The 10,078-nt window shown below is 35.8% G+C and overlaps 1 protein-coding gene across 1 annotated transcript; it reads right to left on the reverse strand.

Moving 5' to 3' along the window:
* Positions 1-228: 228 nt before the first annotated feature.
* LOC108205527 (WD-40 repeat-containing protein MSI1) lies at positions 229-2,757 on the reverse strand. Its single transcript, XM_017375520.2, has 6 exons — positions 2,348-2,757; positions 1,851-2,177; positions 1,466-1,618; positions 1,060-1,184; positions 844-939; positions 229-687 (listed from the first exon to the last, which is right to left on the reverse strand). Exons 1-6 carry the CDS (start codon positions 2,702-2,704, stop codon positions 453-455), a joined length of 1,293 nt encoding a protein of 430 aa, XP_017231009.1. The 5' UTR covers positions 2,705-2,757; the 3' UTR covers positions 229-452.
* Between the last annotated feature and the right edge of the window lie 7,321 nt (positions 2,758-10,078).

A 10,078-nucleotide genomic window follows, 5' to 3' on the forward strand; every position in this document is an offset into this window, starting at 1 on the left:
AATGGATAATATTTGTTTCTCTCGGACACATTATCAAATTCACGTACAAATAATACCGGCTTTGTGTGTGACAAGTTGATAACATATAACATCCTCCGTCTCTAAAACATGAAGGTAGATTTTCTGACGCATATTAGAATATACCACCGAAAAAAATATACCATACAGAAATATACAGGCATGTGAATCAGTGAGTATCACCTGCAGCAAGCATCAACCATCTTGATGTATATGCAAATCACTACTTAACTAATATTCGATACCAGAACCTTACTACAACACAGCAAACTAGCAGATACCACCAAGTACTGCACTAGTACAACACAGCAAACTAGCAGATATCTTGATGACACAATTTTGATTAATACAAATCACTACTAAGAAAGTTAAAACCATGGTTTTGGCCTAATATCATATCCTCAGGTTTCAGAGCTATCTAAATGGGGGTAACTTTAGCCAGCAGAAGCTTTTGCCAAATCTTCACCAGGTAGATCATCTTCATCATGGTAGATGTTCTCTGCCATCTGCCATATTTGAAGTATGTTGTCTTCGGCGACACTAGCAATCACCCACGGTTCACACGGGTTCCATGAAAAGTCTGAAATTTTGCTTGTGTGACCACCGTGTATAAACAGAAGCTCTGGTGGGCCATCTTCAGCATCCTCTGGTGTTTGTGCTTCATCAATTCTGTAGATAAACATAGAACAAATATTAATGAATTGTATCAGTCCTGCCTGGAACCAAACCTTGCATCAATTAGATGATATTACCTGTTCTACGTTAAAAAATTTAGAAGCTAAATAAAACAAAATTGTCAACAAAGAAATTTGATGGTCGCACTACCTGCTAAGATCCCACACCATCAGCCTCCTACCCAGACAACAAGAAGCTAATATTGTTTCATTCTTTGGACTCCACCCAACTTGGAAAACCTCTTCTCTGTTGTCCAAATTATCAACAAATTATTTCAGAATATGCATTGTAATCTGAAGGAATTGGCAAGAACAAAGATTATATTACATAATGGCAAACATCACACACACAATGACGAAATCTTACTTGTGAGAATCAAAGGTATGAAGAGCATTGGAGAGCTTGCGAAGATCAAACAGCTTCACTGTCTTATCAGTAGAGCCCGTGGCCAGAACCCATTCATTGAAAGGGTTAAAAGATAAACAATTAACCTACAAAAAAAAAAACATTTCGACGGACTTTCATATTTTCCTTCGAGAAAAGATATCATTTTACTTCTGAATCATCTTAGGCTGTGTTATTCAAAATAGATTGAAGGTGAAGCAACAAATCCAAAATGAGAGTAATATGACAACTTAAACACATGTAATATGGTGATTCTTTTCATGACAGCATACATCAACATATTTCATTACCACTTGAGCACTTAAACATATGCAAAATTCATGGTCCAATAGATGAGTATTGTGAGTCTCTAAACTCTGATACAAACCTCACTTTGATGAGCAACTACCGACTGAATAGGCTTCGTCACTGAAGGAGTTCGGAGATCCCATATATGCAGATATTGATCATCCCCAACAGACCCGAATAAATATTCATGCCGCAGATGCCATGCTACATCTTCGACAACTCCTTCATGGATCTATTATTGAAAAAATATCAAGAAATTAAAAACAAACCTCACACAAAAGCAATAATTAACCACAACTGATGTACCAGTGTTAAATGTTAATCAACAAAAAATAAAGATAAACTAACAGCCAGTGGTTAATACAAACTAAGTTTCTAATGTACTATGACGCACCTATCAGGTGTTTGTATAATTTCCTAAATGTGAGGTCAATAATCATGATTTAACCGATAAGAAAAAGTACCTTAAAAATTTGCATGGCATCCAGAGCCTTATTTTTAGGCGTAGCATTGACATCCCAGAGGCATATCTGAGAATCATCGGAACCACTTAAAAGGTGGCCCTGTTTGAATTGACTCCAGGACAAGCCGTATCCTTCTGTGCTGTGGCCCCGTAACCTCAAATCTGGATTACATTCACCATCCGCAGGAGGCTTGGAAGGATGCTTGCTGTAATCAAAGAGGTATACTTCGGCACTCACCGTCTTGGTGGCAATAATAAAGGGATTCTGCGGCATATAGCGTGCCCTGTTAACCTCTCCATCGTGATGTATTTGCTGAATGATTTGGACCTGGGCAAGCATAATATATGCATAATAGGATTAAATTATATAACAGTAATAACAAACAACCAAAGAAACAAAGAACTGGGTTCTAGAGAAAGAAAATAATAATATATATAAGCGCTTATTTTGGAAGAAATGTACACAAAACTCTACTTTTTTCTGAAATAAGTCCTTACCTTGGCGTTGGCGGCACCGAAACCACCGAGATTGGAGCGGTCATCATCAGCATAATGCCGGGCATCATTCTCGGCATCTTCAAGAGGGAGCTGAAGCTGCGCCACAATGAGATAATTGGGTTCGTCTTGAGAAGTATGAGTGCCCAAAATCATCTTCTGAACGGAGTAATCCGTTCCGGGTTGTTCTTGTCGATCGGGGAGCCACTCGACAGTGAGAGAAGGCCATTCGAGAGCATGAGTAATGACGAGATCGTAGAGAAACGGAGTATTCTTTTTCCATATCTTGTACTCCTCGTTTATCAATCTCTCTTCGATCTCTCCCCCACTCTCCGACGACTCTCTCCCATTCCCCATCATCGTCCTCTACTGTATGTCTGTATCTCTCCCCTTTTCCCCAAACTACAATTAAACTATCCATCCGGGTCAGGGTTTTGTCTTCTCACTTCCTCTTCTTGGGTTGGGCTTCTCAATTTTACAATTTCAACCCATTCACAAATTATTCATAATAACTATATATATATTTTTTGAAGAAATTATAAATATATATTATTTTATTCAACACACGAAATATTCATCTAAAATGAGTTCATGTGATGTGATATGTTCAAACTTGAAAATTTGGAGTTGATATTTGGTTGACAAATTTTTTATTATATGAGATCAATGACTTATTAAAATATTACAATAATAAAGTTTATAAAAAAGCTTTATTTGGAAAACCACATTCAAATAAGATGATTTCAACTTTGTAATATAAAATAGAAGAGAAAAATAATATGTTCAAAAATGTATTCGTTGACAAATTTTATATTATATGAGGTCAACGACTTACTAAAATATAATAATAATAAAGTTTAAATAAAGTAACTTATTTGGAAAATCACATTCATGATTTCAACTTTGTAATATAAAATAATAGAAAAAAAATAATATGTTCAAAATGAATATCTTACAATTTTATAGTTTTAAAGGTCTCTTAACTTTAAATTACTTGTAATTATTACACACACATAATTTTTATTAAATTATAAATCAATTAAAGTTAGTGGTTTAAAGGGTCTTAATTCTTAAAAATATATTAATTAAAATTGGACAACATGTTTAATATAATATTCATTTGTTGATAATTCATCTACTTACAAAATAATTGTATTAATCATATTTTTAATAGTACGCCATCTTCTGAAGCTAACTTATATACTAAATATATTTATAGACTTTTAAGATTTATTAATTTTTTTTAAAAAATTCATTATAATATATTGAGAAATTTACAAGAATATATATATTTTTAACTTTTGTTTACAATTTTACTACTCCTCACTTACACTTTCTATTATATACTACAGTTTTTTAGTTATACCGTTGCTTTTGTCTATCACCTTTCCTCTTTTCAAAATTACGACCTCTCCTTCGTCTCTCTCACCGGGCATTCCTTCGTTTCTCGCTGCTTCCGTCGTCCTCGCTGCTTACTTCGTCTCTCGCAAGTCTCTCCACCGCCGTCGACCTCTCTCAACAGGTATACCTCTCTCTCTCTCTCTCACTCACACACACACACATATGTATGTATTTCTGTGCGGGTACATGGACTTCTTTGGTTACAGTTTGTACGATTGTATTGTTATAATCAGATTAATTAAGTTAGGCTTTTATTAGCAGTGATGTTAATTATACCTATGATGAATTATTTGATGGAGTCATGGAGTGAAAGAAGAAAGTTAGTGGCAGACTGGAGATTGCAAGAGTATATTAGGGAATGCAATTTTAATATGTTTATGGATATCAAAAACATGAACTAGTGTATTCTAACTGTTATTATAGAGTTTGTTACAAATAGATTTTTCTGAGGTGCTGTTTGTTCAATTGGTATTCATTGGTCAAGTCGCATCCTTAAGTATAATATGGTACTTGTTTTGGTCCATTGCATTTGCAACGCACCATGTAAGAGGTGGGTTTTAGGGTGGCAGTTTTTGAGCTTGTGCTAATGTCAGAGTAAATGTGTTTATTAAATTAGGATGTGCATGTCATTAACTTGTAGGCCGATTGGAGATATATGCATATATTATGAAGATCGGTAGGGTCAAGTACCTATTATTCCCATACTGCCTCCGTGCCTGAACACTCAAATTTATTATTTAGAATGAATGTGTAAATGAATAGTTGTATCATGCAATAGCAGTTAGGGTTGCAACTATTGCAACAGATGATAGGTTATTTATTGCAAAACTTTTTGTTAGCTTGTTCATGCAAAGTCCTTTATAGTTTATATCCTACTTTGTTGTCGAATATACAACTTTAATATCAATTTTGCACCATTTAATTTGTTTTGTTGCATAAAAAGATAATCACTGATAGTTATATGATGGAGCTTTATGTCTCTTTTCATAATATATTTTTTGGCAGTTGCAAACATGATTCACACAAGGTTGTCGTCATCCCCAAGTTCGAAGTCCAAATCCGATTTGCCACCAAAGCAAAAGATAGATAAAAAATCCAAGGCAACCTTGATAAGGCTAGGCCAGTTATCCAAAGTGATCAGTTTTCCATTGATAAGGCTTCCCCGGGCTCAACGTCCGATATAGCTACGCCTTCAAAACGCAAGATAACTCAAAAAACTAAAGCTGTTGTCAAGGATAAGATGTCCAAGTTAGCCATTCACAATGATCCTATTTTTTTTAATGAGGTACTTACTATTCCTATTTTTCCTTTTTTGTGTTATCTTTGTAGGCCTCGCAGGGGCACTCATAAAATATGTCTCTTTGTATCAGTTGCAACCTTTCAACCATGTTTGCAGAAGTTGCAACCATGGTTGCAACCATGTTTGCAACATCTGTAACCATGTTTGCAACTTTTGCAACCAAATTTGCAACTTCTGCAACCATGCTTGCAAAGGTTGCAAACATGGTTGTAGCTTGTAATTAAATATTTGTAAAGGCTTACATGTTGCTGACACATGTCTTGTTTTCAAATACAGGGGATTGAATTATGTTATTCCAGTTAAAGATCACAAAACAGCGAAGCTGAGTACCAACAATAAGTATGAACTTATTAAGGATATATGGAAAGCGTTATCATCACAGCAGCTATCTCTTTTTGCTTCCGGCTGCTTTGGAAATTTTACCCGGCTATCATCTTTCAAGACACAATACCAGCTCATCCACAATCTTCTACTTAGAAAAATAAAACAACCGAACCCTCTCGAGATTTGGATTGGTGTTGGTGGAATGAAGCTGTGTTTCAGCATGAAAGAATTTGCTCTTGTCAACGGTCTTAGGTGGTTTTGGTTCAGTTGACAAGAAACGTTATTCTAGGACTGAGAACAACTTCATGAGCAAATATTTCAGAGACACTAACCGTGTACACAGGAGAAATCTGAAGAAGGTTTTTGAATGTCGAGGGTGGGAAAGAGAGATGCAGTGAAGTTTGCAAAACTTTATTTCTTGCATACTTTCCTACTTAGCTCGACATATGATTCTCAAGTCCCTACAGCTGACGTGGACTTGATAGATGGTGAAGAGTTTGATAACTTTCCTTTGGGTAAGGAAGTTTTCACGTGCACTTTAGATTCATTGAAAGATGCCGTGAGAATCACATCCAAAGACAACTACTATAGGCTAGTTGGCTTTCCATATGCGTTCCAACTTTGGTTTTATGAGTGTTGTCCATACCTGAATGGGAGATATAGTAATATGAAAGATGTTGATTGTATCCCCCGTATGCTAAAATGGTCTGGTGAATATAATTGCAAGTTTGAGGAAACGTATCAGACGTTGTAATTGACTTCTTAAGAGGTATGTTTTCATTGCATACCTTATCCATTTATGCTTGCTTTGTATTTATATATCTATTCAACTGGAAATCATGTATTTTCTGTTCTTGCAATTAAGGAATATATCTCCAACTGAAAAGAAGATTGAAGAATTGCAATTAGAAGATATTGTCCATATTGATGCTCATACTTCTGGTCATCCTCCCCCATCAAATAGGGGTGCTTCTCCGTCTTTTAATCTACCTCATTCCGGTATGTCACAGTTGGAAATGGAAAACAAGGTTGCCATGTTGACTTCCGAGGTAGATGATTTAGAGAAGACTATAGGTAATATGCGTTCACACTTTGACTTGGAGTTCTCTAAGTTGCGTGCCATTGTTGAGAAACAAGTACGTAAGTTATTTATATAATTTACACAATTATTTGATCATGGATTTTATGTATGTTCGCACATAGACTTTAAATATATTATTTGAATATTAAAGTTAGGTTTAGATTTATTTATTTGTATTACTATGTAGACTCTCCTCTTGTAAGCTTTTTTGCTATGTTTATTTGGTTTTGTGGGGAACTTGCCCCGCAGTGACACCCATCATATTATTTAACTACACTTCTGTCAGTTGCAACTTTTGCAACCTTGTATGCAACCTTTGCAACAATGGTTGCATAAGTTGAAACTCTAACATTATTCATATAATTTACCATATTTAGACATAAAGTTAAAATAAAATCTAATTATTTGTGATTATCAATGTTTTGTATGAATAATTGTTTATTGTAGAATTGATTTCAGAATGGAATCAGTTTGGACCCTTTGTCGTATATGAATCAATCTGCGGTCAATAATGAGGCTTGGGCTTGTTGGCCACAAAGCAACCAAGATATTTCTGCTAACGATGTATCTATGACAGGATGGGATAATAATGTAGACGACATTGTTGAGCCTGTTGTTGGTGTCCATGAGATCAGGGATGAAGTTGGAGTTGGAGAGGGCAGGAAGGAGGTTGTAGAGGATGGAACTGGGGGTCCAAATGTTGTTGAGGAGGGTGAGGCTTCAATAATGTCTGAAACAGAAGTGATTGATCTTGACAGGACAATAAAGATGGCTGCAATCATAAATCAAGATCATGATATCAATATGAATGACGATTCGTTTCTTGAATATATTGGAGATGAAGGTTGGAAATCTTTGTCGCAACATGGATTTGGGAATTCTTAAGAGGTATGTTGTAATTGACTTCTTAAGAGGTATGTTTTCATTGCATACGAGGTTGTAGAGGATGGAACTGGGGGTCCAAATGTTGTTGAGGAGGGTGAGGCTTCAACAATGTCTGAAACAGAATTGATTGATCTTGACATGACAATAAATATGGCTGCAATCATAAATCAAGATCATGATATCAATATGAATGACGATTCGTTTCTTGAATATATTGGAGATGAAGGTTGGAAATCTTTGTCGCAACATGGATTTGGGAATTTAATAGTTGCAGACGTTGACACGAATGTCGCTGTTAAACATGTAAATTTACGTGTCAGCGTCTGCAACTGTTGAATTCCCAAATCCACACTGCGACAAAGATTTCCAACCCTCATCTCCAATATATTCAAGAAACGAATCGTCATTCATATTGACATCATGATCTTGATTTATGGTTGCAGCCATCTTTATTGTCCTGTCAAGATCAATCAGTTCTGTTTCAGACATTGTTGCAGCCTCACCCTCCTCAACAACATTTGGACCCCCAGTTCCATCCACCAAAACCTCCTTCCTGCCCTCTCCAACTCCAACCTCATCCCTGATCTCATGGACACCAACAACAGCCTCATCGTCTACATTATTATCCCATCATGTCATAGATACATCCTTAGAAAAAATATCTTGGTTTCTTTGTGGCCAAGGAGCCCAAGCCTCATTATTGACCGCAGATTGATTCATATACGGCAAAGGGTCCAAACTGATTCCATTCTGAAATCAATTCCACAATAAACAATTATTCATACAAAACATAGATAATCACTAATAATTAGATTTTATTTAAACTTTATGTCTAAATCTGGTAAATTATATAAATAATGTTAGGGTTGCAACTTATGCAACCATGGTTGCAAAGGTTGCAAACAAGGTTGCAAAAGTTGCAACTGACAGAAGTGAAGTTAAATAATATGAGGGGTGTCACTGCGGGGCCAGTTCCCCACAAAACCAAATAAACATAGCAAAAAAGCTTACAAGAGGAGAGTCTACATAGTAATACAAATAAATAAATCTAAACTTAACTTTAATGTTCAAATAATATATTTAAAGTCAATGTGCGAACATACATAAAATCCATGATCAAATAATGATGTAAATTATATTAATAATATACTTACTTGTTTCTCAACAATGGCACGCAACTTAGAGAACTCCAAGTCAAAGTGTGAACGCATATCACCTATAGTCTTGTTTAAATCATCTACCTCGGAAGTCAACATGGCAAGCTTGTTTTCCATTTCCAACTGTGACATACCGGAATGAGGTAGATTAGAAGACGCAGAAGCACCCCTATTTGATGGGGAGGATGATTAAAAATATGAGCATCGATATGGACAGTATCTTCTAATTGGAAATCTTCAATCTCCTTTTTAGTTGGAGATATATTCCTTAATTGCAACTACAGAAAATACATGATTGTCAGTTGAACAGATATATAAATACAAAGCAAGCATAAATAGATAAGGTATGTAATGAAAACATACCTCTGAAGAAGTCAATGACAACGTCTGATACGTTTCCTCAAACTTGCAATTATATTCACTAGACCATTTTAGCATACGGGGGATACAATCAACATCTTTCATATTACTATATCTCCCATTCAGGTACGGACAACACTCATGGAACCAAAGTTGGAACGCATATGGAAAGCCAACTAGTCTATAGTAGTTGTCTTTGGATGTGGTTCTCACGGCATATTTCAATGAATCTAAAGTGCACATGAAAACTTCCTTACCCCAAGGAAAGCTATCAAATTCTTCACCATCTATCAAGTCTAGGTCAGCTGTAGGGACTTGAGAATCATATATCGAGCTAAGTAGGAAAGTATGCAAGAAATAAAGTTTTGCAAACTTCACTGCATCCTCGTCGGTCCCACCCTCAATATTCAAAAACAATCTTCAGATTGCTCCTGCGTACATGGTTAGTGTCTCTGAAATATCTGCTCATGAAGTTGTTCTCAGTCCTAGAATATCGCTTCTTGTAAACTGAACCAAAACAACTAAGACCGGTGACAAGAGCAAATTCTTTCACGCCGAAACACAGCTTCATTCCACCAACACCAATTCAAATCTCGAGAGGGTTCGGCTGTTTTATTTGCCTAAGTAGAATTTTGTGGATGAGCTGGTATTGTATCTTGAAAGATGATAGCCGAGTAAAATTTTCAAAGCAGCCGGAAGCAAAAAGAGATAGCTGCTGTGATGATAACGCGTTCCATATATCCTTAATAAGTTCATACTTATTGTTGGTACTGAGCTTCGCTGTTTTGTGATCTTTAACTTGAATAACATAATCCATCCCCTGTAGTTGAAAACAAGACATGTGTCAGCAACATGCAAGCCTCTATAACTATTTAATTACAAGTGACAATTATGTTTGCAACCTTTGCAAGCATGGTTGCAGAAATTGGACAATTATTCCAACCATCCGTCCCAATTATTTATATTAGATTTGAACACGAAACTTGAGGTGAAAGGTTGGTCAAGTATAAGACTCGTTAATACTTAATTAATGATTGATGAAATCAGTGGCGGAGCCAGACAAAATATTCAAGGGGGGCACTTTTAATTTTTCGATTATTCTCAAAATATGTTACTTAATTAGTTTTACAAATTCGAACCGCAACTACTACAAACTAGAACAAACAGATCTGACTAAACATCCTACCCTTCAAATCTTATTTAAAAACCAACTTGCTACCACAACT

The sequence above is a fragment of the Daucus carota genome, chromosome 1, assembly GCF_001625215.2.
Source record: "Daucus carota subsp. sativus chromosome 1, DH1 v3.0, whole genome shotgun sequence".
Taxonomy (NCBI): domain Eukaryota; kingdom Viridiplantae; phylum Streptophyta; class Magnoliopsida; order Apiales; family Apiaceae; genus Daucus; species Daucus carota.